Here is a 27663-nt window from a genome sequence, read left to right as displayed (position 1 = left end):
TCGGTGGCTCACGGAGCCAACTCCCGAGAAGAGGAAATAAATGGGTGTGTGGAAGTCGGTGGGGTAGGAGAGTGAGCCCTGGTCCAGAGACTGACAGAGCTCTGAGAATCTGCGAATCGGGCTGGAGTGTTAAAGGGGTTGACTATCTAGTGGGACCATGCCCCGTAGAAGCGAGGCGACAGAGGAGTTCTTCCTTACGCCCCCAGGACAAGGGAGAGCAAAGGGCCCGGAACGCTGATCTGGGCCTCCAGCCGTTGCCAGGCGCCTTTCTGTGACGCCGCCTCCACGCTACGACGCGCTGACGGGCCGCGGCCTCCACGTCTCAGGTTTCGCAAAGGCCTGTGGGAACGACCCGGCAGAAGGAGGGCCAACATGGCGGAAGCCGCGGAGTCTCCAGGAGACCCGGGAACAGCATCGCCCAGGCCCCTGGTGAGCTCGGGAATTGCGACAAAAAAGGGACCTTGGGTGAGGCCGTGCTCCCTAAGAAGTCAGGGGACGGGCTACAGGCCTGAGAGAGCCGGAGCCCCTTCTCCCGGCAGGCGCTTGCTGTACCAAATGCTAGAACCAGCCCCGACACTGCACCTGTTTCTTGGGCTAACGCTTTCCCCCCGCCCTCCTCGTTCCTTCCACGCCTTCTTGTCAAACTCCCCTCCTATTTCCTTTCTCATAACTCTCAGGGTTCGTCCTCTGTCTCCTACGTTGTGCTAAATGCCGAGCTTTAGTTGATTTCTTAAATATCTCTTCTTCCACTGCCCCCTGATTTTATCAAGACCTGTCACAAGCCCTTGTTGGAGTAGCAGCATTCTAGAATAGAAATGAGAGATTACTTTTCATGGGACATGAACATTTTGTTGTTTATAACTTGAGTCTTAATTTGTTCAGTGACCCCAGTAGGCTAAGTTTAATCCCAGCTCCTTGCCATTCTCTTCACGGTACTCTTTCAGCTCTGTCTATAGGGGATAGGCTTCTATGCCAAGTACAAGCCCAAAGCTGCTACTATTTAAGAACAACCTTGCAGTTAAACTTACCTGGGCTCGTATTCAACCACTCTGCTTCTTGTGTGAATTTAAGCCCTTTCAGGGAGGATGTTTCTTTCTTAAGCGGAGATGAAAATTTCTGCCTCAAAGAATTGTTAGGAAGCTCAAATGACATAGTTTATTTAAAGTGTCGATACAATCAGTGCCATGAACTGAGGAGTATAATTATGCCAACCTTCTTCGTTGATGTCTCTTCTCCCAATGTTGAGTTTATTCAATATTTGCTCAATAAATGGCATCTCCATTTCTGTCTTAAATTGGCAAATTAATATAGTGAATAACTGGACTGGGAGTCAAGTGAATTTGATTCTAGTCCTGGCTCTGTTGCTTACTCGCTCTATTTGTTCATCTCTTCCTTCGATCAGCAAATATTTATTGAGCATCAATTATGTTCCAGGCACTCTTTTAGGCATTGGGGACATAATGAAAGTAAGTTGGGGCTGGGTTTATATAGCTTAGTGGTAGTGCACTTGCCTAGCATTTGCAAGGCCCTGGATTCAATCCCCAACAGTAGAGAGACACACACACACACACAAGTTGGGGCAAGTTCTGATGGAGCAGTTGTGACCTTGAGTAAAATCTCTCTGAACCTGTTTCCTCAAATGTAAATTAGTGATAGACATTCATCATAGGATTAATGAGAGGACTAAATGACCTAATATAGTACTTACCATGAAGTAGTTACAGGTGTTTAGCTATTTTCAGTTTCTTTCATCCAGACTGCCCCACAGCTTTTCTGTGAAACTATCCCCAATTAATGTCAGTGGTTCTGATCACTCTACTCAGTATCCCAATCTTCATCTAGTTAACAAATGTTTATTGAACGCCTACAACGTTTAATTCACTCTGCTTGTTTCTTCAGGGAATACAAAGGGCATGCCACTGTGGTGCTTATAGTCTGATTTCTAGGGGGTGATACAAATATACAATGCTAAGATAAGGGAGTATGTAAGAGTAAGTGACACATTAAGTTTTAATGAATTTTAAGAGAAGATACAATTATGTCCATTAGGGGTAACCAAGCAAGCTACATGATAGAAGTTATATTGCAGAGGACTTCAGAGGATGGATAGAATTTGAAATTCCAGCTAAGCTTAGGAATTATCAGTGATTGAGTACCTAGGTGTCAGACATTGTGCTAAACATCTGCATGTTTTCTAAATTTCACAGTAACCATTTTAATTAGGTGGCTTTTAACTTCATTTTATTTATGGATGAGAAAATGAAACAGAGAGGTTTGATTTCTTTAGGATCTACATCCTGTTAGTGGCCAGGCCTGAAATTTGAACCTAGGTCTGACTCTGAAACCCAGACTATTTCCAGTTATGCTACACAGCCTCTTCTGGACAAAGGCATAGAGGTAGGTGATAAGGTACTTTTTTTGGGAGGAGCGTTAACTAGGGATTGAACTCAGGGGTGCTTTACTATGGAGCTACATTCTTAGGTCTTTTTACTTTTTACTTTGAGACGGGGTCTCACTAAGTTGCTAAGGCTAGCCTCAAACTTGTCATCCTCCTGTCTCAGCCTCTTGAGTTGCTAGGATATACAGGTGTGCACCATTGTGCTATGACTGATGTATGTATAGGACAACATTTAACATTTGATGAAGTGCAAGGAATTATAAGTAGACAAGACTTAGAAGATAAACCTGTTCAATCAGGGAGGCAACATAGAATGGTGATTAGGAATGTGTTCTCTGAAGTCAAATTGCCTAAATCACTGTCACTTGGGGAAATGACCAAAACCCTCCATGCCCATTCCCCCATCTGTAAAATGGGGCTATAGCAGTACTTAGTTAGTTGAATTGTTAGGTGGATTAAATAAGTTAGCAAAGTACCTGGTGGCACATAGTGATCATGCAATAAGTGTCATTTCTATTTTCTTTTTTTTTTTTTTTTTTTTTTTTTGGTGCTGGGGATTGTACCCAGAGCTTCCTACATTTCCTATCTGCTAAGCAAGCACTCTTAAAATCGAGCTACACCTCAAACCCTCCTCGTCTTCTTGACTAAGCTGGCAGGTTTATTAGGCTACAAAGAGACAATAGAAATTTTTGAGGAGGGAAGAGTTTGAAATAATGAATTTGACAACATAAAAAGAAATGAGCTATAATGGGAGATGTCTGCAATCTACCAGTGAAGCTGTTGCAGAAAGCTCCAGGAGGGAATGATGGGGATATAGGCTTCAACAATGTGGGGAAGTTGAGGATTTGAAAGACAAGGCAGAATCCATGAGGGTCTGTAGCGCACTAGAAGGAAGGTATCTAAGATCAGTGTTTTCCACACTTTAACATGCATGTCAGCCACGTGGGAAATCTTGTTAAATTCTAAGTTCTGGTTTAGTACACCCCGGGGTGGGGCCAGAAGTTCTGCATTTGTAACAGGTTTCCTGATGCTGCTGCTGCTTCTACTGCTGCTCTCAGTGCCTCATTTTGAAAACCAAGGCTATAGGCATCTGAGAGAATAGTGATGACCTGAACAAAAATAAATTACCTAGGAAGGTTAGCTGAATGAGGGCCTTAAACATTGATTATTCAAAGCTGGGCATGACAAAGCCAGGCATGGGGCACATGCCTATAATCCCAGCACTGCCTGTAATCCCAGACTGAGGCAAGAGAATCACTTGAGCCTGCGAGTTGTAGACCAACCTGAGTAACATGTAAGACTCCATCTCAAAAAAAGTGATTCCCTTTGCTTTTGGACATGTTAAGTTTTCTAAAGGCAGGCCATTTACTCAATAATCAATAGGCAGTTGGATTTTCAAACCTGGACTTAAGGACTCAGAAGAGGTCAGGACCTGGGTTCCATCCATAGCATAAGAAAGAAAAAAAATTGAAGAGGAGGAGGTCAGGGCTATAACTGTTGATGTACGAGTTATCTGCAGATTGAAAAGACAAAATATTGGGTAATGCCCACCCATAATTAGTGGGCACAAGGAAGAAAGTATAATAATGGCTACAACCTGGGTCTTTGAGGAAGCTGGCCCAGGTGACAGGGCTGGCTGGAGACTGTGCCATTGAGCTAAATCCTGTTTCTTGCTTCCCCCTTGTGGATTCCTTTCTTCCTCACTGGCTCAAGCCCAGCGATAAAATGCGCATGTGTGTTCTGTGCTCAATGTGTGTATGGATGCAGGTACCTGCTTGCACATGGGAAGGCCAAGTGTCATGAAGTTCAGTGTTTCTTTCCTATTGAGGGCTAGTTCAGAGGTCCATTAGCTGAGGGCCTGGTAGTCCTGTCTTATTTATGGAAATGCTATGTATCCTGGCTCAGCCCATGGAACAATTTTCACTAATTTTTTTGAGAGGAGATACTTAGGAGAGGTTGGGATGGGGCCTAGGGTGGAGATCATGTGACACTTTATTGACACAACTATTTGGAGATAAGACAAACTATACAGGTTAACACTGTTCTTTAGACATCAGCCACAAGTTTGGGGGTTCCCAGGAGCATCTTCACGTCTCACTAACTGGATACAAGTTCAGGGGTTTCCACGCTTCCCTCAGGTTCCATAATTCACTAGAATGTCTCACAGAAATGAGGACAGTATGACACTTCATAGTTTTACTATAGCAAAATGACATAAATCCAAACGAGCAAAAGGAAGAGATGCATAAGGTGAAGTTTGGAATCTTCCCAAACACAAAGATTCCTTATCTTCTCCCTGTGGAGTCAGAATATATTATCCCCTGGCACATGACCATTTGTAGAGTACTGCCAAACAGGAAAGCTTACCCATGTGTCTTGAGGATTTATTGCAGTTTCATTATGTAGGCATGGTTTATTGGATCATTGGCCACATGAATGAATTCAGTGTCTTTCACCTCTCCTCTCCTCTCAAAGCTTGAGCTTAGATCTTGTGGCCTAAAGCCTCAATCCTCTAATCATATATTTGGTCTTTGTGATGTAGTTGCCCCCATCCTGAGTCGTCATCTTAGCATAAACTAATAGGTCTGCCATTACTCACCTGTTGGCATAAAGTATCAGAGCCACCATGAGTAACAAAAATATTCCTATCATTTAGGAAATTCTGAGTTTTGGTGCTGCTTCCCAGAAATGGGACAGACCAGTCACATTCTTTATTTGACAATAGTTATAGAAGTGGAATTGACTCCCTTGGGACTCTTGAGCTAACATTTATATGTACCCAGCAGTGTGTCTGCTACTGTGTGCTTTACATTGATTAATACATTTTTCCTTACAATTACCCTGTGGTGATCATACCATTATCTCAATTTTACTTATGAGGAAACTGAAGCACAAAGATGTTAAGTAATCTGCTCAATATCACACAGGTACTAAACAATGGAGCTGGAATTTGAACCCAGGCTGTCTGGCTCCAGTCAGAATCTTCACCAGTATTCTCCAAATATATGTTAAACATTGTGTGCTAGGTGCTCTGCAGGTGTTACTTGATTTTTATGGCAATATTGTTACCAGGTGAGAACAAAGCCCTGTTTGTCCTCAGAGCTTGTTCCTTCTAGCCCACTGCCCCCACACCCCACTTCCCTAGCAATAGCAGGAAGCAAAGAAATGCAAATCAAAGAATCCTGGAGTTTGAAAGGATGGTGTCAGGGTAGTAAAAAGAGAGAGTACAGCTTCAAAAAAGAGTGGTTTGGGACTGGAAATGCAACTCAGTGGTAGTGCACATTGCCCTTGGGTTCCATCCAAAGTATTGAAAAAGTAAAAAAGATTGTGTGAAATGCTGCAAAGTATTCAGAAAATGAAAACTGAGAAAGGAATGTTGTAGTTCTTTTTTTGTTTCTTTTCTTTCAGTGCTGGGGGTTGAAGGGAGGGTTTTGCACATGCTTGGCAAATGTTCTACCACTTGTCTACAGCCCCATCTCAGGATCCTTGGGCCAGTGAGGGACAAAGGAATCAACAACAAGGGAAGCATAAAGCTGGAATTAGCTCCCTTGTTTCCACCATTCTCTCAAACTACTCTCCTTCTGTTCTTTCCCCATCCAACTTTGCTTTATACTCCCACTCAATCCTTTATAATTAGGTACCTTTACTGATGCTGCTCTTAACAGTAACTGCACAATTACGAAATACAAGGGTCTCACACATGTTAACCAAGTGCTCTACCACTTAAGCTATATCCCCAACCCAAGGATTCTATACAAAAATAAAAGTCTTATTCGAATTCCAGTCATCTCCTAAATCTTATATCTTCATAATTTAAAAACTGGCCTACAAAATACACTTTTTACATTGAGCACTAGACATCATGTATAGAGCAGAAGAGATAGCCAAAGTCGTCACTATGTGAATTAGGTCATTCTTAATCAGGGTTGAGTTGTATTTGGGTTTTGTTGGTAAGGGGACATCACCAGCTTCATATACCATTACTGTTACCCTAGGCTTAGGGTGGGTACTGGGTTGTTGTGGTGGTTTTCTGTTCTTTTTTCTTTTTAAAGCATCTTAATTGGTTTTATTTTTGATCCCAGAGTTGAGGAGCATGTCATTCCATATAGTAGAAAAAGTAAGTGTTCCTTTTCCAGTGATTTTCTTAATATTCCTGTTGTTCATTCATCTTTGTCTCTGACCTCGCATCTCAGAATGAGTCTCTCTAAGCTCTAGCCCCTTCTTCAGCAGTAGCCTGCTGTTGCTTGTTACTCTATGTTTACTTGGTGGTGGGGATTCCTTGTTGTCGTGATCCATCCTCCATCTTAGGCAGCTCATGTGTCTCTGGGTCTCCTGGGTGGGACTTTCCCAGTGATCCTGTCTCTCCCTCAGCTGAAAGAAACTCTAATGAATGGTCCGGGCCCACAGTAGTTTGCGGTTCCTCCCTCAGGAATAGAGATGCGTTTATTTTACCTTTCCTCATCCATAATAGTCCTGAAAACAACAGAATTTGTTGTTCTTCTGCAAACAAGTTTAAGGCTATTTTTCTGTTGGGGAGGAGGGTCTAGGTGGAGTTCTGTTATTTTCTCAGAGTGCCAGCTTCTCCCTTCCTTTCCCTATGCCAGCCATACTGTCCCCCTTTAGTCTTTCTTGTAAGCACCCAGTGGAAGGCTGCAAGTGAGTATGAATGTCCCTCAGGTCTGTTGCTTTTAAGGGTTCTGCACTTTTGTGCTCACACATAATTGGCCTTTAGTAATTCATTCTCAATTTTAGCTGAATTCTTACTCTATGGTGCCTGGTGGCATCATCCCCTCAGGATTTGCTACAGCTGAGCCAGTGCTGGTGTCCTGTTTCTTCTTGGAAGCACCTGTCTTTAAATTTCACATCTAGATTACGTGGTTGATCTACAACTTCAGCTCTCAAAGAAAGATGATTTTGTAGTTTTATCTGGATTTTTCCCCCTTATTCTGGTGGAGTGGGGCTCTTACCAGGTTTTTATATTCTAGTCAGAATTCAAGTTATAATGTTATGTAGTCACTTGAAATAGTTGTTCTCTGTGTGGTTGCATATTTAATTCAATATAGAGTAGGCTTATTTGTTCAATATTTCCCTTAGTTTCTCTTTTTAAATATTTTTAGTTATAGATGAATACAATAAATTTATTTATTCTTATGCGGTGCTAAGGATCAAACCCAGTGTTTTACACATGCTAGGCAAGCGCTCTACCACTGAGCCACAACCCCAGCCCTCCCTTAGTTTCAAGGATCACTTTTAATTTTGTTTGATAATTATGTAAACTAAGTGATTTCAAGTCATATAGAGAGAACAGTATATTTAAAGGAGCCTAACTGCTCTTCCATGAAATTCCTTCATTTCCACTATAAGAAATCTTAACAATATAGTTTATTTCTTATTTTTTTAATATTCTGTATGATTGAGAAGTTCTTTTTCTTTGAAATATATCATTCTTCCTAAAATTTCACTATATATCATCTTGTGTTTTCTTTACCTGTAAATGTTGCTGACTAAAAATTGTGTCCATTGGACCAAAAATCATATGAGATGGGATTGCTTCTTTTTTTCTTATGAATTTGTAGATTTCAGAGTTTTGGTTATAAGAATTGAATGTGTCAGATGAACGTAAGAGTTCTAAAGTTTGCAATTCTTTATTCATTTGAAACTTTTTCCTGATCTGTGGTTACCAGGTAAACTGGTAAAAACAATATACATAAAGGTGTATTTTACTGTTCTTTCCAGTTCCCTTTCCATTTCTTGTAATGCTCATTCTTAGCCAGCAGAGGCTGCTAAAGCCCATCAAGCAGAAGTGCAGTGTGGCCGTTCCAACAGGAGATTGCTAGATCACTTTTTAGTAGCTCTGTAGTTAGCATCTCAATTTTGCTAGCTTCTTTCCTGTAGAGATTTCATACTTGAAAGAAACTAAATATTTGAGGGCAAGAAAGTGTCTCTGGCATTTACTTTCAATATTTGTTTTATTGTATTACATCTCCTTTAAAAAGAAGTGTTTGAGAATTAGAGATATCTGCATTACTTAATGTCTGTTGAACTAACACCTATTGTAACTACTGGGCCAAACCCTTCTAAAAGATATGGTCCCTAGTGAAGGAAATGATGGTGTCTTTGCGGAATTCTGTGGTTTATTATAGGCTTGATTTTACCCCCCAACTCTTCTCAGTTTGCAGGCCTTTCAGATATTTCCATCTCACAAGACATCCCAATAGAAGGAGAAATCACCATTCCTGTGAGATCTCGCATTCGAGAATCAGACAGCTCCACATTAAATGAATCTGTTCGGAACACTATTGTAAGTTAGATGACTTGAGAGAATATCTCTTCAGCATCATGGGACTAAATAACTAATAATACTTTGCAACATTTTGTTTAATTCACTGATTTCAGTATATTTTATTTATTGTAATTTAAGGTTCTCCCCTAACGAATCATTTGATATAATATTTCTGGAGAGCAATTTGGCTATCATGGGTATTAAGAATCTTCAAATGTTCAAATCTTTTTAAGCCAATAATTGTACTTCACTAAATATAGTATAATGAGGTATAGTAAAATGAAAAATAAAATAATAAAAAATATTTTTGACACAGAAAAATCCACTATTCAAAGATGTCCATATTCTTTGTAATAAAGGAAAGTTTTAAAAAACCTAAATGAACAACAGATAGGATACTGGTTAAGTAAATAATGTTATATCCATGTAGTAAAATGCCAAGCAATTAAAATTAAAAAGTAAAATTAAAAATTAAATTAAAAATTAAAAATTATCTCCACTGTATTTTGAGAGATTATATTTTCAATACTGAACTTTTCCTCAAATGTCTTGACTGATTCATTTATCAGTTAAAGTGTGAATATGAGAAATTATATGCTACAAAGAATGCAGTAGGCAGGGAGCTGGCTAAATGGCCTTTGGGACTGTATCATGTTTAAGCCAAAGGTCACATGCTATCTTTTTTTATTTTCTTTAAATTAAGTAGCATATCAGGAGGACTTCGTTTCTCATTTATAGAGTTTTCAAAATCAAAGCAGAACTGATAAATGGAAAAGTGTTAGATATTTGCTTAAGGAGTTAATAGAAAAATCATGCTCTGCTTCTCCAGTTTGTTCGTAGAAGTGAAGGAGTTGAATTAGAAGTAGCTCCACAATTCAATGAAGAGTTTGGAGGAGATTGAAAGAACAGAAATGTTAGTAAATGAAGTGAGGGGTCTGCCTGGCAACCTTTGTCATCACATACAAGTTGTTTATGTTTTTCAGATGCGTGATCTAAAAGCTGTTGGAAAAAAATTCATGCATGTTTTATATCCAAGGAAAAGTAATACACTTTTGAGAGACTGTAAGTATATGTGGTTTTGGAGGAATTGCTTCAGCTCATCATACCTTATTGTTAGTACTTTATAGGGCAAAGGTTCTGTGATAATAAAACTTATGCCATTTTGCAAGATGAAAATATATGTAAATGAAATTTTTAAAAGAATTTTAGAAGAAACCTCAAAGATAAGATTTTATTTATCACATTGTCTTCATCAATAGACTGTCTACCCTCACCTGGAAAATGCTATAGCAGATGCTACCAGAAGTATTTCTAAAAACTGCAACACATAGGTACTTTCTTTATCCAAAGAACTAACAATCTCCAAATGAAAAGTCAATGTTTGTTAAATGATGGAAACAGCAAATACCCATTAACAAATTTGATTAATAAATTAATAGTACATTTATTGATATTTAAAAGTGCTTCAAGTTTAAAAAGTTGCTTCAAGTCATATACAGAGATATATATTCAAAGAAGCCTAACTTCTTTCCCTCTTCAAAATTATCATTTAGTATGTATATCTTTCTTTATTAAAGAGGTTTATCAGTGCATTATAATCAGTTATGTACTTAAATTTTTTCTTAAAATTATGTTTCTCATTTTTCTTTTCAAGCAGTCTTGATTTTCTTATTATTCTGTCAGAATAATCAAGTCATTGGTAACAATGATGATGTAACATGAGCAGGCCTTCTATATTGGCAACATTTCAGCTATAATATAGGGATGTCAAATAAGTGGCAAGTGTGCCATTACTCTGTGTGGAGATTTAATGCAGCATCAGAATCCTTCAGCACTGTGGGTTGGAGCTAATGCATGATTTGAAACTGATTTGCTATAGCTGGTATAGTGGAAAAAGCGTGGGTAAATCTGGATTTGAATAATGGTTCCATCACTAGTATGATCTTGACTAAGACCTTTTCTGGAACTTTTTCTCATCTGTTAAAGGGGAGATAATAACATGTATTTCATCAGTGTGGACTTGAGATGATAATGCGTATAAATCACCTAGCACAGTGTCTGGCATTTAATAGGCACTCCAAAAATGGTAGCTGTTATTCTAAGTATTCTAAGTGCTCCTCCCCTCAACATGTACACATATTCATATTGTCTTATTTAATTCTTACAGCAACTTCGTGGGGTAGAAATTATTGTTCTTATTTTATAGATAAGAAAAATAGTGTCAGAGAAGCTAAGTGACATGTTAAGGTCTCAAGGCAGGCAGGATTCTTTTTTTTTTTTTTTCTCTTTGGTACTGGGGACTGAACCCAGAGGCTTTTTACCACTGAGTTACATCCCTAGCCCTATCATCATCATCATCATCGTCGTCGTCGTCATTTTAATTTAGAAACAGGGTCTTCCTAAGTTACCGAGAATCTCACTAAATTGTTGAGGCTGGCCTTGAATTTTTGATCCTCTTGCCTTAGCCTTCTGAGTTGCCAGGATTACAGGCATGCACAGCCTCAAGTTCAGTGCTCTTTTCACTTTACCACTACTGTCCCAGATATGAAGATATCCTTTCAGCTGCTACTGGAGCTCAGTTCAAAGCAAGGTTGCTCCAGTCAAAATGTAGAACCAATGAACTGGTTAATTAATGACACATTAATTAATAATAGGCTAGTGAGAGAATTCAAAATGGTATAGCCACTATGGAAAATAATATGGCAGTTCCTCAAAAAATTTAAACATAGAATTGCAATCTGATCTAGTAATTCTTCTAGATGTATACCCAAAGGAGTTGTAAATAGGAACTTGAACATACATTTGTACACCTATGTTGATAACAGCATTATTCACAATAGAAAGATAGAAACAGCCCGAATGTGGTATATACCCTGGTATATACTATATGTGAATGAATAAGGAAATGTATGATACCACTTATGTTAGATAGATAGAATAAATTCACAGAGACATAAAGTATAATGATGGTAGCCAGGGGCTTGTGAGAGTAGGAATGGGGAATTATTATTTAGTAAATATTGTTCAGTAAGTATAGAGTTTCATTTTGGGAAGATGAAAAAAAATATGGAGATAGGTAATAGTGACAGGTGCACAATAGTATGAATGCATATAATGCCACTTAACTATACACTCAGAAATGGTTAAAATGATAAATTTGTGTTATATATTTTAAAATAAGAAAATGACTAAAAGTACCTTTTTTTCTTTTTCTTTGTTTTGGTACGGGATTTAACCCAGTGGCACTTTACCACTAAGCAATATCTTCAGTCCTATTTTTTATTTATCACTTTGAGACAGGGTCTCACTAAGTTGCTGAAGGTCTTACTAAGTGGCTGAGGCTGACCTTGAACTTGTGATCCTCCTGTGTCAGCCTTCTGAGTCACTGGGAGTACATGTATATGCCACCACACCCAGCTCCTGTGAGGGATTTTGTATGAATTTAAAAAAATCTTGAGTACATCAAAAAACAGTGTATTAATATCATTGTATTTAAATATAGTTTTTCAGTTAATACATAGTTCAGAATTACATAGTAGGATTGTGATTTTCCCCTCTTCCAACTCTGCATTGATATACAAATTACTACATAATAAAAAAGTGTAAATATGTACATATATATACCTCTCTTAGGTAAAATTGTGTGTGTGTGTATGTACAGGTTCAAGTTAGAGATAGGACTCTTTTTGGATTAGTTGAGGAAGGTAATTGTGCTCTGAGCCATGTATTAATGAATTGGTGGCATACTAATCAATCAGCAGCACTGACTGAGGACCTCTGTTGGCTAGATATGATATTGGCAGAGCCTTTTATAATTTTCAGAAAACTCTTTGACATGTTTTTTAAATTTAACTTTATGAAATTACCAACATTGGACTGGGTCTTTTTCACCTGAAAGAACAATAATTCCATATTAGTTCAAAGTAATAATCATGAAAGGGAAGCAGTCCAGAAGAATGGCAAGAATTTTGAACTAAGAATCAGCACACCTAGGTTCTGGTCCCACTTCCACATATAAACTTGTTCAACTCACCCTTCTTCTTTTTCTCTTTGTTTTGTGGTGCAGGGCATTGAACTCACGGTCTCATATACTAGGCAAGTGCGATACCACTGAGTTACACCCCCAGCCCAAGTCACTTCCTTCTCAGTTTTATTTTTCATTTTTATGAAGTGAGCAGGTTTCTCTTGGCCTTGTCTCATACAACCTCAGATTGGTGAAATTATTTGACTTAGTTTTTTTTTTTTCCTGAGGATGCAAGGTGAGTCACATCAATCTTCCAACTACTTCTTCTTTGGACTTTAATTATAAAATGCTGGAATGTGGCTTAGTAGATGGGGAGAATAGTGACTTGCAAGGTAATGAAGTGAACAAAGAAAAAGGATATGGGAATAACTGCATTTAGAATTGAGGAGCAGAGAACATAAGTAGGGGGACAGAGAGGTAGAAGGGTTTGGGCAGACAGAACGCTTTGCTGTCTGAATCCCAAGAGTGGGAGAAGTAGGTATTGGAATAAAGATGGAAAATACTATGTATTGTTTCTTAGAAATCTTCTGTCTTTCCTTGCCTTATAGGGGACTTGTGGGGACCTTTGATCCTTTGTGTGACACTTGCATTGTAAGTACTTACATTTCCTTTCTTTGTAATTTGAACTAGATTAGACATTTTTGGTGGAGTTTCAAAATTGGGAATTTGGACAGAACATGTCATTTAGGATTTCTATAGCTTTTCGATAGCCTATGGTACTCCATGTATTTAAACCTAGAAAGGTCAAGAAGCTTTGCAAATCAATTAAAAATGGCAGAATTAAAGGCATGAAAATTATGCCCACTTTCATTGACTAATGACTTCTTAGTTTATTTTAGCCATGTCTATTTAATACATTTCATTACTCTCACATGCCTCCCTATCATTAAAGCAAGTGATTAAAATATCTATAGGTTATAAGCACTTTATGCAAACATAAACCTTTTTAAAAACTTTATTATAATAAAGTGTGAATGAGAATAAGACTAGAAGTGGTAGAGTTGAAAGCAAGATCATTTTTCAGACTGTTATGTGTTTCTATGTATGATGTCCATAAAGAGGGAGGTCACAAGGAGGAGAGAAAGGTTCCATTGAAGAGGGGAATGTAGCCATTGATAGAGTGGGAAAAATAATGCACTGGAATTCAATTCTCAGTCATCATCCTGACTTTGCTATTGCTAGCTGTTTGACTTTGGATTTCTAATAACTGAAGTTTGTAAAATGATTTTTCCTGCTTACAGAAAAATTTTAAACACCTCTTATATTTTTTATTTTGACAAATAAGCTCAGGATCAAGATCTTAACCAAAATCGCGTAGTCAACCTCAAGTTTCCTGACTGCTTATTCTCTGCCTCTGTAATTATTACATCACTTATCACCTAGCCACTCTGGGTATCCTCTTCCATATTTGTAAAAGCAGATACTTTGGCAGGCCGAACCCTTTATGATTCTGATTCTAACAAGTTTCTTACTGGCTTCTCTACTGTGTTTTGTTTTGTTTTGTTTTGGCAATGTTGGGGATTGAACCTGGGGGTCTTGAGGGTGGTAGACAAGTGTGCTACCAACTGAGCTATATGACTACCCCTAATTTTTTAACTTAAATTGAGAATAATCCTAATTTAGGTTATTATTTTATTTCTTATGCCTTTTGGAGGGTAGTGTTGGGGATTGAACCCAGTGGCACTCCAACATTGAGCTATATTTGCAGCCCTTTTATTTACTTATTTATTTATTTATTTATTGTTTGAGACAGGGTCTTGCTAAGTTGCTGAGGCTGGCCTCAAGTGTGCCATTTTTGGGCTTCAACCTCCTGTCACTGGGATTTCAAGCATGCATCTGACTTATTTTTTATGCCTCTAAAAACCGTATCAAAGGAATCAGTTCAATGCCTTGATGGAGTGGTTTATATGATACACTCTTGAACTTGTGTGTGCTTGTATACACGTTTTGAAGATTAACATTAGAGATGATATAGTTTAACCCTATTTCTTTTCAGAGAAAACTGGAGTCTCAAGACCTTGAGTGTCTTATCTAATGACAGAAAGAGGATCATTATCTGGCTTTTTAGTCTTCCAGACTAGTTAATATTCTTTTCATCATACCAGGCTGAAGTAGTCAGAATTCCAGACAACAAATGAGTGCCAGCACATTCTTTGCATCTGATTGTCAGGACTTGGAATAGAATATGCACAGCCATAGCTACAAAGCCCTGCACATACTGGCATGTAGCATAGCCTGGCAAGACATACTGTGTGACTTCTCTATACTATGTAATAAGTTGTGAATGCGCTGTTTTTCTAGAAAAAAAATAATACTCTGTTCAAGTATTCTAAGTTCAGAATTCAAAACTTTTCACATCTGTAAAATTCATACACAAAGAAATGATATTTAAATGACTCTTCAGTTACTCAGTTTAAAAGCAAAGTCTATTAATGATCTCTATGTTTTGAGTAAAAACAATCAACTACTTAGCTGGGGATGTAGCTCAGTAGTAGAGCACTTGCCTAGCATTCACAAGTTTATATAATGATTTTCCCTGTTTACAGAAAACTTTTAAATATTTCTCTTATTTTATCCTCATAATAAGAACTCATTATTGTTTTCTATTTTGACAGAAAAGCTCAGGTTGTCAGCTCAGGTTCTTAGGTGGTAAGCACAGGTTAACATGGTTTAGTGCCCAGGATCATACACACACACACACACACACACACACACACAAATCAGTAGCTAAATAGGTTTATAAACTATTTCCATTTTTAAGTATCTGAACTAAAACCTTAACCCAAGAATTAGGAATTCAGATGGGTCCAATGGCTAGAGTAGCAGATTTCCATGTTACATTGCAAGTCCAGTGTGAGAAAGTCTTCTGACTTTTCAAGAAAATTCAGATATATCTTTTTTTTTTTTTTTTTTGCTACTCTACATTCAACCCAGGGCCTTGCACATAATTAATCAGGACTGCTGAATTTCTCTTGACTTTGTGTGTGTGTGTATGGTGCTGGGGATCAAACCCAGGGCTTCATGCATGTTATTTAGGCAAGCACTCTACCAGCCTCAGAAATAAATATGTGATATCTCCAAATTTTAAAATAAATTCAAATTTAAAACTATTTTAAATATTATATGAAGTACAAACTTCATGTCTGTTAGTCACATTTAACCCTTCAGTTTATAACCTCTGCTTGAACCAAAAAAAACTCTACAGTAATCAATCCATTTAAGTATTCCAGCAAGGTCAAATGGAGAACCCCATATAGTCCTGCAGCATTTGAATTTGCAATAAGGTATCCTTGCCAAATACTTTTGGCATTTTCCTTTCAGCACATCCTACATATTACACATATCCAGATGAGGTATAGCATAGTAATCTGGTTCAAAGTTTGAGAATCCATTCCTTAAGTTTGTTGCTCTAAGTAAAGATCAGGCAATTCTCATGTTTCCTTGTCTCAGAATGCTGCAGAGAGGCTCTGTGGATGGTGAAAAAGATGGAGGACCCCAGTTTGCAGAAGTATTTGTCATTGTCTGGTTTGGTGCAGTTACTATCACCCTCAACTCAAAACTTCTTGGAGGAAACATGTGAGTATCATTAAAATATACCAGTTTTTTCCTTGCAAGGTAACATATCTTAGATTTTAATGAAGCCAGCCAATTTAGATTTTTTTAAAGAAAAACAAGTAAAGCTGGACTTAGTGGTGGATGCTTGTAATTCCAGCGACTCAGGGGGCTGAGGCAGGAGGATGTGAGTTCAAGGTCAGTCTGGGCAACTTAATCAGACCCTGTCTCTAAAGAAAAGAAAAGAAAAATCAAAGTAAATGAGGACTAAAGAAGTTCTCTTAAAACCACTGAGTAGGGACTGGGAACATAGCTCAGTGATAGAGTGATTGCCTAGTATGTGCAAGGCCCTGGGTTCTATACCTAGCACCACAAAAATAAAATTGAACAGATATAACCTATTTTAATTAAATGATTTGAACTTATTTGGAGTCCTTGATAAATTTCAGATGTTATCTTAAATTATTTGAGATCCTTTCATAAGTTTTAGATGATGTCACCAGCCCCTGAAATCACAGGCAGGATTTTTTTTGGGTTAAAATATTATATACATTTTGGGAAACAGATGGGCCATAGCTTTACAACAAGCTATTAAGTAAGTCTATAACTAGAAGGATTAAGAACCACCATCTCAGAGGTTCAGTAGAGGAAGGAGGACTCTAGGAATTAGAGTAGATCATCTGGTATTAGAAAGTTGACTCTTATGGGGCTTAAGAGGGAAGAAGGAGGTATATGAAGAGAGAAACTTCAAATGTATGCTTAATAGAGAAGACTATCCTCATAAAATTAATGTTAGGGTGTAGGTATAATGTATCAAGGAGGAAGCAGCAGTCCATAATATACTGAGAACTATGTAATAAGCTGTGTCATGATACCATGCAGCTGTATTTATGATCTTTGTGGATGTATGTTGTGTTTAGATCTTTTTTTCAGAGCCTTTGTGTCCTGGGTTACTGTATACTTCCCTTGACTGTGGCAATGCTGGTTTGCCGCCTGGTACTTTTGGCAGAGCCGGGACCAGTAAACTTCATGGTTCGGCTTTTTGTGGTGATCGTGATGTTTGTCTGGTCTATAGTGGGTAAGTATGTACTTTTCTCTATATTAGCAGAATAGACCAAAACATGAGTTAAAGATGAGGAGCAGTGAAACTCCAAAGTCAGATATGAGTGGTATGATTTTTGCCAGTATAATCTGTAGAACCCTTTGCTCTAAAGCAAGCATCAGTGGGGATGATGTGTATGTTATCTGAGTTGGTTATCTGGAATTATGTAGAATCACATCTTTTTTTTTCCTTAAATAATGTGCAAGGTTGCAAAGTAGAATATACTATATTCACTTCAGCACTGGTATATAAAAGGCATATGTGACTTGTGAAATGACATAGCCTTTTCCTGACGAACATAACAAAAATAATAGCACTAACAGGCTGCTTATTAGGCCAGGCATACCACAGTGTTTTATATATATTTCCTCATTTAACCTGCACAGAAACCCTAATGGATAAATAACTGTTATTAGTCTAACATTACAGATGAGACATAGTCACAGAGAGGTTAAGCACCTACATGGGACACAGAACTAGTGAGTAAGGGAGTCACGATTCAAACCCAAGCAGATAATGCAGCCTTAAGAATTATGGTGTACCACCTTCTGGTGAAGGTTGTTAGTATCATTGTATACAGGATGAGATCCCTTATGTGAAGTACTTGGGACCAGAAGTGTTTCATATTTGGAATTTGTCGTTTAGATTTTTGCATATTCGCATATACGTAATGAAATATCTTGGGAATGGGATCCAAATATAAATATGAAATTCATTTATGTTTCATATATACCTTATTCATATAGATTAAAAGTAATCGTGTACAGTCTTTTATGTATACATCTGTTTTTTTGTGGGGAGAGTACTGTGGATTGAAGGGGTGCTTAACCACTGAACCACATCTCTAGCCTTTTTTAAAAACTTTTTTTTGAGGCAGGGTCTCACTAAGTTGCTTAGGGCCTTGCTAAGTTGCTGAGGCTAGCCTTGAATTTGTCCTCCTGTCCCAGCCTTCTGAGTTGCTGGAATTATAGGTGTGTACCACCATGCCTGGCTAGTATACCTACTTTTTTAATATATATTTTTTGTTTGTTCTTTTAAGTTATACATGATAGTAGAGTGTATTTTGAAATATTTACATACATTGTTTATAACTTCCCATTCTGTGGTTGTACATGATGTAGGGTTACACTGGTCATGCATAGGAAAAGTAAAGTCTGATTCATTCTATCTTTCCTACTCCCATCCCCCCCCTTCCCTTCATTCTCCTTTGTCTAATCCAGTGAACTTCTGTTCTTCCCTCCCCCCTCCCTTATTGTGTGTTAGAATCTGTATATCAGAAAAAACATTTGGCCTTTGATTTTGGGTGATTGGCTTATTTCACTTAACATGATATTCTCCAGTTCCATCCATTTACCAGCAAATACCATAATTTCATTGTTCTTTATTGAGTAATTTACCACATTTTCTTTATCTATTCATCTGTTGATGGGCACCTAGGTTGGTTCCATACCGTGGCTATTGTGAATTGAGCTGCTGTAAACATTGATGTGACTGCACCATTGTAGTATTCTGATTGTAAGTCCTTTGGGTATAAACTGAGGAGTGGAATAACTGGGTCAAATGGTGGTTCCATTCCAAGTTTTCTGGGGAATCACTATACTGCTTTCCATAGTGCTTGCACCAATTTGCAGTCCCACCAGCAATGTATGAGTGTATCTTTTCCCTCACATCCTTGCTAACATTTATTGTTACTTGTATTCTTGATAATTGCCATTCTGACTGGAGTAACATATGAAATCTCAGTGTAGTTTTAATTTGCACTTCTCTAATTGCTAGAGATTTTGAACATTTTTTCATATATATTTGACCAATTGTATTTCTTCTGTGAAGTGTGTGTTCAATTCCTTTGCCTGTTTATTGATTGGGTTATTTGGGGGTTTTTGGTGTTGTTTTTTTGAGTTCTTTGTGTATCCTAGAGATTAATGCTCTATCTGAGGTACAGGTAGCAAAGATTGTCTCCCACTCTATAGGTTGTCTATTCACATTCTTACTTGTTTCTTTTGCTGTGAAGAAGCTTTGTAGTTTGATACCATCCCATTTATTGATTTTTGATTTTACTTCTTGTGCTTTAGGAGTTTTGTTGAGCAATTTGGTCCCTAGGCTGACATAGTGGAGGTTTGGGCCTACTTTTTCTTCTGTTAGGCACAGGTTCTCTGAGCTAATAATGCCTAGGTCCTTGATCCACTTTGAGTTGAGTTTTGTGCAGGGTGAGAGATAGGGTTTTAATTTCATTTTGCTACATACAGATTTCCATTTTTCCCAGCACAATTTGTTGAAGAGGCTATCTTTTCTTCAATATATGTTTATGGTGCTTTTGTCTAGTATGAGATAACTGTATTTGTGTGCGATTGCCTCCGTGTCTTCTATTCTGTACCATTGTTTTTCATGTATGTTTTGGTGCTAATACCATGATGTTTTTATTACTATAGCTCTGTAGTATAGTTTAATGTCCGATATTGTGATGCCTCCTGTTGTAGTTTTCTCACTGAGGATTACTTTGGCTGTTCTAGGCCTTTGATTTTTCCAAATGAATTTCATGACTGCTTTTTCTGTTTACATGAAGAATGTTATTGGAATTGCAGTAAGAATTGCATTAAATCTGTATAGTGGTTTTGATAATGTGTCCATTTTGACAATATTGATTCTGCCTATCCAAGAGCATGGGAGAGCTTTCCATCGTCTAAGGTCTTCCTCAGTTTCTTTCTTTAGTATTCTGTAGTTTTCATTGTAGAGCCTTTCACCTCTTTTTAGTATACCTGTTTTGACACTGACCTGTGACATGAAGTCAGGTGTGGAATTTTTCACTCATATCAACATGTCAGCATTCAAAAAATGTTTGACTTTGGAGCATTTCAGATTTCTAGATTAAAGATCTTAAAAAGTACCATAGTGGCTGGACATGATGGTGCATGCCTGTAATCTTAGCAAATCGGGATGCTGAGGCAGGAGGACTGCAAGTTCAGCCTCAGCAATTTAGCAAGACCCTAAGCAACTTATTTTTGACCCTATCTCAAAATAAAAAGTGCTGGGGTTGTGACTCAGTTGTGAAGTTCTCCTGGGTTCAAATACCAGTACACCCCTCCCAGGAAAAAAGTACCTATAGTACTTTTTTGCTTCAGTAGAAAGTTTTGCTTAAGTTTATGAAAGACATATAGCAATGACAGTGAACACTGTGCTCATTGTTTTTACATTCCTAACATTTTCTTTAAATTCCAGCTTAAACTAGATGTGTTCACTAGCTTTGGGTTTAATAGAATAGACAGACTACATAATATTTTTAGATACAGTAATATGTCATTACTCTGGAACATGGTTGATAACAACAAACTTTTGAGAGCTATAATTGATGTTCCAAAGAATTGGTTTAAAAACTTGGGTGCTTTACCCATGAGAAAGTCTCTTATTCCCTCAGAGTTAATTAACTGTACCTGTAGTTCTAACTAGGTTAGATAGTCAGTGTCCAGGCCCACAGCAGATAAGAAGATAGAATTTTAGGAAAGAGAGACTTGAATTCAGCAAGAATATTTATCACAAACTATGTGTTAGGCACTATGCTGAGCATGGTCCTTGTTCAATCTGGTGGGGCAGTAGACACAAATAAGTGTATTAGTGTTCCATGTGGGAAATGGACATGTATTCAGGGTATAGTGAGGACCCCAAAGAGGGAAGTGAGCGGTTTTCCCTAAGTGACAGGGTACCAAGTGATTGTTCAGGAAAATTTTCTAGGGCTTATTCTTGATGAGTAGAAAGACAAGTGAGGCTTTTCTTGAGTGAACAGAGAGATGGCATTTAAAAGAGCTGACAACTTGAAAAAACCAAAGAACTCAAAATCTGTAACAGTATGAGGCCATTCACCGTGGGAGCAAATAACCTTACATGTCTTTGTAACTGTTCAACACAGTTCACTAACTTTTCAAAAAAAGGGTTTTAAGAAACCTCTTTTAGAAAGGTTTCTATCCAAAATGGTCAAAATGTTTGAAGTTTTAGTACTTCAAGCAAGAAGTCCTAAGCTCTGAGGTTCAGAAATCTAAGTGAACTTTTTTTTTTTTGGTGTTGGGAATCAAACCCAGGACCTTGCACATGCTAAGCACATACTCTACCATTGAGCTACACCCCCAGGCCACGTAAAAAATTTTTAGTGTGATTCTCTGTGGGTCACAAGTATGACTGAGCTTCTGATGTAATTCTGTGTCCCAGATTATGCCAGGCATATTGAAGTTCAGTAAATATTAATAGTTGTGATAATATTATTAATATTCCTTTTTGTTTTGTTTTGTTTAGCCTCTACAGCTTTTCTTGCTGATAGCCAACCTCCAAACCGCAAAGCCCTTGCTGTGTATCCTGTTTTCCTGTTTTACTTTGTCATCAGTTGGATGATTCTTACCTTCACTCCTCAGTAAATCAGGAAACAGAAAATTGAAACCCATGAATTGAAGGCTCACCTGAAAGATACAATTCACCATGGAACTTTGACACTAACCCTCTTTTGTCTAATTTTCGAGGTATTAAAAGGGAGCCATGCAGCACCTGTTGTCACTTATGTAAGGAACTGATGTTTGTAAGGCTGTCCTTTTCCTCTTAATGTTTATTTCAAATACATGTGCATACTACACACAGTATGATGCCTCCTTAAAGGCATGATGGGGTCACTGTGGTGTATTTGGGTGACAACTGATGACTGAGGAAGCACATGGATACATCCTACATACTGAATCGAGTTGGTAACTATTTTCAGCTTTGAGACTACCCGTTCAGGTGCAGCTCTTAAACACATTGCCTTATGACTATTAGAATATGCCTCTTTCATAAAGAAGAATGGATAGTCTGTATCCATTTTCTTTTTTTCTCTCTCAAGCTTAAAAAGGCAATGACAGAGGTTAGGAAGGGGGTTTATAGATATGGGGGGAGAAAACACATCATCCCAGTGTTCAGATTTTGATCAAAGGAAATTCTACACATTGCTTAAAGAAAGGAGCAAAGTACATTTAAAGAATCAACCTCTTCTCTTTTTGTATAGCCACCTGTCATGCTTAATGGCACCTCAGTTGGCACTCTAGTTTTTAATCTTGCTCCCTAGTTCTTAATATGCAATCTAAGATGTCAGCAGTTAAAACAAATTGTACTTTGACTGAAATTCATAATGGTCCAATGTTGGTGCTTATCCAAGTAGAAGACCTTGGACATTTAGATTAGTGGGTCTTTTAATGCATTAAGGTTTAGGAGTTTGGATACAGCACAGCTACAAGGAACTCTTCCTTATTTTGTGTAGTCTAGCCTCTGACCAGAAGGTGAAACATAATCAGAAGCCTTCATTTAACCAACTGAACATGGAGGGATTTAATGTTCCAATGGCTGCTTAATAGAACAGGCACTTACAGCATGGTGTAGGATGAGTTGAGTTTACAGCTGCTGCCTTTCCATAGTGGGCTTAGCAGTTTTTTCACTAGATGTTTTCTTCAGGTTGGGAAATAGCAATTTATCTTATGGGTTTTAGAGTTTATTTATAAAGCTAATTAGTTCCTCCCTTTATAGATAAGTACATTTTGCACATGTGCACCTACTTGTACTCTCAGCTATTTATGCACACAAGTGTGAAGGCTTTTCAGGGAGCAGAGCATCTGGGACAGGCTAATTCAGAGCTAAACAGGCCTCCTTTAAGGTAATATGAGCTGTTGCCTTCTATAAATTGCACATTGAAGAACTCTTAATAGATTAGGAGTTAGGCAGAAAACATTCATTGTAAATATGCAGTTACATATAAAGACAGGAATTTCTTACTCCACGTTTTTTCTTTATCCTAGAATTTAAATATTTATTTGTTTTGTATTTAAAGACTACCTACACATAGATATATGATTCTAAAAGCATACTTTCTCCATGCCCAGATTAACCAAGTCAACAATACTAGGCTAAACTGATTGTTGAAATGATTCTCAGTTACAAAGCATTGCAGAATTGGTCCTCTCTGTCCCAGCCTGTCCAGAGTTTTTGATTACATATTTGTATTCATTTCAGTTTAGCTCTTAAATTGTGAAGTAAACCCTAGTAAAGGACAAACCCAATGTTTGTCAGTCTTGAGTTGGTAAAGTATTTTGAAACTGATACTAATTTCAAAGTTATCCTCAATTTCCAATATCTGAAATTTTCAAACTTCCTACTAATATCTCTCTCCCAAAGTTGCTTTGTAATCTGCCCCAATAATTATAATGTAAAATTAGAGAAGTAACCATGCTTTTCAAAGGGAATTAAGTCTTTACCAAATTTTACTCAGGTGAAACATTTGGTCAGAATTTCCTAAGGCCACAACTTGTGTGTTGGGGGGCTTTGTTGGGGGTTATACATATTGAATCTGCAGCTTGATCTGCGTATTAACCTGTTGCTCTGGGGGACTCAGTGAATGGTTTTATAAGCAAAGGTGTGGGCTGGGGTGTTGCTCAGTGATAGAGTACTTGCCTAACATGTGCAAGGCTCTGAGTCCCATCCCCAGCACTGTGGGGAAAATAGGTGGGTAAATTGAAGGTTTAATTTTCTGAAAGTGAATGGTCAGAAGGTATAAATAAATATTTTTAATATATGCAAAAAGTACACTGGTCTTCTATCTCAGAAGACCTAAGTGTCTAGAAGTTGTAGCCCTCAGCATAACTTTCCTTGATTTGCTGCAAAGGCACATGGCTGATTATATAAATGAGGGCTATAATGGCAGGGGACTCAAAGAGAGGAAACCCTGTTGCAGGAATTGGAAAGTTCTATGCTTCAGATGAAATTCAAGGATGTGAGCATCACTGCAGGATGTGGACCATCATCGCCATCAAGGATGATCTCTTGCTGCTCCCACTTCTGAGACCAAGATCCGTTTTCTTATTCTTTAGCAATAGGAAGGGTGAAGACTTGACAATTGCTGTTCAGATTTTAAAAACTCAGTTGATGACAGCATACTTGAATGTGCAGTATGGTCTTAAAAGTCAACCATTATCATTAAGTCTTTTGCCTCTTAAGAAGTTCGTTACATGAGTTGAATTTGATCTTTTCATTTTGGTGGAATTTTTCTATTGTTGGATAAGGTCACAGAGCATGAGACTGGTAAGCATTTTTCTGTTCATCCTACCTTTTCTCTTTGTTGGTTGGTTTTTATTATTATTATTTTTTTTACAAACAATATTCCCCAAAATGTGATCAGAAGGCAAGCAAGCTTGTATTTGGAGATTTATCAGTATACTTAATATAATCTATTGACCTAACTGTTGTTTGAACTGCTTATTGATTCATGGAGAGGAAAATGAAAAATCTATCAGTTCAAATTCTTGGGGAACATCAAGTCTTCAGAATTTATCTAAAGCATATCACGATTTCATAAAACATCCTTTGCATGCAGCTATTAGTCCCGTCTAAAGCACTGAATTTGTGATTCTTAACTAGACTGTTAGTTTTTGAGACATTGGATGGAAATAAATGTATGAATGTTAATTTATGTATGTAAATTAGAAACACTTTTCTAGATTCTGTGGGCTTTTATTAAAAATAGAGACTTTCTAAGGATTTACTTAGGCCATAGGATGGCCAAATCAATAATAATAACAATAATATTACTAATAATAGCTAACATTTATTGGGCACTTACTGTGTACCAGGCACTATTCTATTTTTTTAAGAATTTTTATAACAGCTTTATTGAAATACACTTTACCATGAAGTTCACCCTTTTCAAGTGTACAACTCAGTGTTTTTTAGTGTATTTACAGAGTTGCACAACATTACTGCTATCTAATTTTAGAACACCTTCATCATTCCACAAAGGAACCCCATATACATTAGTAGTCGCTTCCATTCTCCATTCACCTCAGCCCCTGTCAACCACCAATCTGCTTTCTGTCTTTATTGATTTGGCTGGGCACTATTCTTTAGTGCATGGTATGTCTCCTCTACTCCTAGACACAAAGTGCTATAGTTCTCATTCTACAAGTAGAAAATTGAGGCACAGAAAAAGCTAAGTAAATCGCCCAAGGTCACACAGGAAATTAATTTACAATAGGAATAACATTAGATGAAAGCATAGGATGCAATTTTGGATTGCATTGTTGTGTACATGAAGTGAACATACCCCTTCCCTAGGGCTTGTCCCCTTGTTACTAGACTTTGCACACTAGAACTCATTGGATATTGATAATGCTTGTTCTTTTTTCTGAGTAACGGAACACTACACATCAGCAGCATTTGAGAACACAAAGTCAGTTGTATGTTAAGAAGAGTTAGGTTTGCTGCCCTCACCCCTTTTGAACCTGTTTTCTTTCCTGTTCCTTCCACTACCACTACACACATATAACCCTTTTTCTCAAAGTTATAAGACTCAAACTTCTGCCTCTTAAATCTCCCAGAGGGATGGTAAATGCATCAAATATAACTTTATCTCTTCAGGTGTTTATAGTCAAGGGATGCGTATGGTTGTCTATAGTACCTGTTACATTCCTAAGACCTCAGTAGTCATGCTAGAAAAGAATGCCTTTCTGTATGGGCTGAACTAGGTAAGAGGAAGAAATGTCAGAGTAAAGACTTTGCCTTAATGAAGTCAGTGTCCCCCCTGGTAGGAAGTGGCCACACACTGCTATTCACTCTGTTCTCCTTCCAGAGCCTTTGTACTCTGTGCCATCACTGCTGGTAATTTCTTGGTCCTTTCGGTAATCCCATTTTAATCCTGATCTTTCCTATAAACAATAAACCTGTGAAAAGAAGAAACCTGTAACATGGTTTGTGAATGTTAAATATGTAAATAAAAAACACTGATAAAAGAATATTTGTGTATGCCTATCCTTGTGCCAAAGGTACAGAGATATTTTCTGCATACTGGTATCAGATACATATATATGTGCATGTGTGCATATGGTCATCAGACAATAGTGAATGCTGTGTAGGATTACACAGGGAGCAAGCTAGAAAGGGAAGTTGCATTTCTTGAGCACCTACTATCAGCACCTGTAATCACAGCAGCTGATAAGCATAACCGGGAGATAAACTGAAGTTTATAACTTGCAGCAAGGATAGCGGGGGATAATTCCCAAAGCAGTGTCTCCTCACAAAAGCAAGCATGGGGTTTTTAATGGGGAAATTCATACACATTCATACAGGAAAGACTCATCACATGTAAAGGTGGGCATATTCTTAACCATACTCAGTTTGAAGTCATGCTTCTTACATTGTGAGTCAAAACATGGTGGAAAGAAATACCTCTTGGTGGAGAATTTAGTATAATAGTGAGCAAAGCTTACTCTAGGTCACCTAAATGCAGATAGTTAGAATGACAAATGATTTTGACTGGGCTCATAATTTCTTATAATTTAGAAGCACATTTACAGTCATTTAAAGGGGGTAGCCCTCCCCACTTCAATCATCAGTGATTGTCCCTAAGTTTATGTGCCTAGCAACTGACATTTTTTGGTAGGTGGCATCTTAAAGTTAGGGAATCTGGCTCTCAGGGAAGTTAAATTGCCCACTCATTCCCTAATGGTGCAACCAGAATTCAAACTCGGGTTTTATGACTAAAGCCTTCTTCCTACATCAATTCCTTTCCAACGTAAACCTGTACCTACTCACAAATGAAGATAATTCAGGTTAAATCATGCAATTTAGGAGCTTGGTGAGAAATGGAGTTTTTGTAGTTGTTCTGGGGAATATACCTGCTTCTGCTTTTTAGTTTATAATCTTAGAGAAACTGAATTCTCTGCTGTTCTACATAACATAATTGAAAGTCATGGTTCTTAATTTTGGTACATAAAATATCAGAGGAGGAAGTCTTTGAACTGTTGAGATAATTGGTGTTATCTAATAAGAGGAAGGGCATTCCAAATGGAGAATCCTTGTGAGCAAAGATAATTGGAATTTGACCATGTGGCACAATGTTCTGTACATAATCACATTGCTTTGTGACACCTCATTTTTCTAGCTGCCTTTATATCTTTTATTTTACTATGCAAAGTAAATACAACCAATGAGTTTATTTTAGAGCTAAGAAAATCAGCTCAGAGAAGCGAAAGAATGTGTCCTGGATTACAAAGTCGGTCTCAAGAATGCAATTGGAAACCGGGAACCGTGGTGTGCACCTGTAATCCCAGCTAATTGGGAGACTTAGGTAGGAGGATCTCAACTTTGAGGCCAGTGTGGGTACCTTAGACCCTGTCTCAAAACTTTTAGACAGTCTGGCAGAAGTGGGAGCTGTCATGTGTAAAGCCCTGGGTTTCATCCCTAGCAGTTTAAAAAATGAAACTGTAAAATTGTTATTTGTATTAATACAAGCTTTCTCCTAATGAGAACTC

General features: G+C 37.7%; 1 protein-coding gene across 2 annotated transcripts; it reads left to right on the top strand.

Moving 5' to 3' along the window:
• The first annotated feature begins 288 nt into the window (after nt 1–288).
• On the top strand, nt 289–23224 carry YIPF6 (Yip1 domain family member 6). 2 transcript variants are annotated; one of them, XM_079123949.1, is made up of 8 exons: nt 350–429; nt 6481–6515; nt 8571–8699; nt 9665–9743; nt 13254–13296; nt 16156–16281; nt 17178–17335; nt 21641–23224. In XM_079123949.1, exons 2-8 carry the CDS (start codon nt 6492–6494, stop codon nt 21757–21759), a joined length of 678 nt encoding a protein of 225 aa, XP_078980075.1. In that variant the 5' UTR covers nt 350–429; nt 6481–6491; the 3' UTR covers nt 21760–23224. The 2 variants fall into 2 exon arrangements, with proteins under 2 accessions (XP_078980074.1, XP_078980075.1); XM_079123948.1 differs by lacking the exon at nt 6481–6515 and having other exon boundaries at nt 289–429.
• Nucleotides 23225–27663: the final 4439 nt, after the last annotated feature.

The sequence above is a fragment of the Sciurus vulgaris genome (genome assembly GCF_902686455.1).
Source record: "Sciurus vulgaris genome assembly, chromosome: X".
Lineage (NCBI taxonomy): Eukaryota > Metazoa > Chordata > Mammalia > Rodentia > Sciuridae > Sciurus > Sciurus vulgaris.
Note: the sequence above shows the minus strand (reverse complement) of the source record. Positions and strands in the feature narration are given on the sequence as shown.

What these genes read in the sequence shown, in the direction of transcription:
- YIPF6 (XM_079123948.1), top strand. Translation starts at nt 373, where the DNA reads ATGGCGGAAGCCGCGGAGTCTCCAGGAGACCCGGGAACAGCATCGCCC. An exon ending in AATCTGTTCGGAACACTATT is followed by an intron (nt 8,700 to 9,664) that starts GTAAGTTAGATG and finishes TATGTTTTTCAG; the next exon opens with ATGCGTGATCTAAAAGCTGT. An exon ending in GTTTGTCTGGTCTATAGTGG is followed by an intron (nt 17,336 to 21,640) that starts GTAAGTATGTAC and finishes TGTTTTGTTTAG; the next exon opens with CCTCTACAGCTTTTCTTGCT.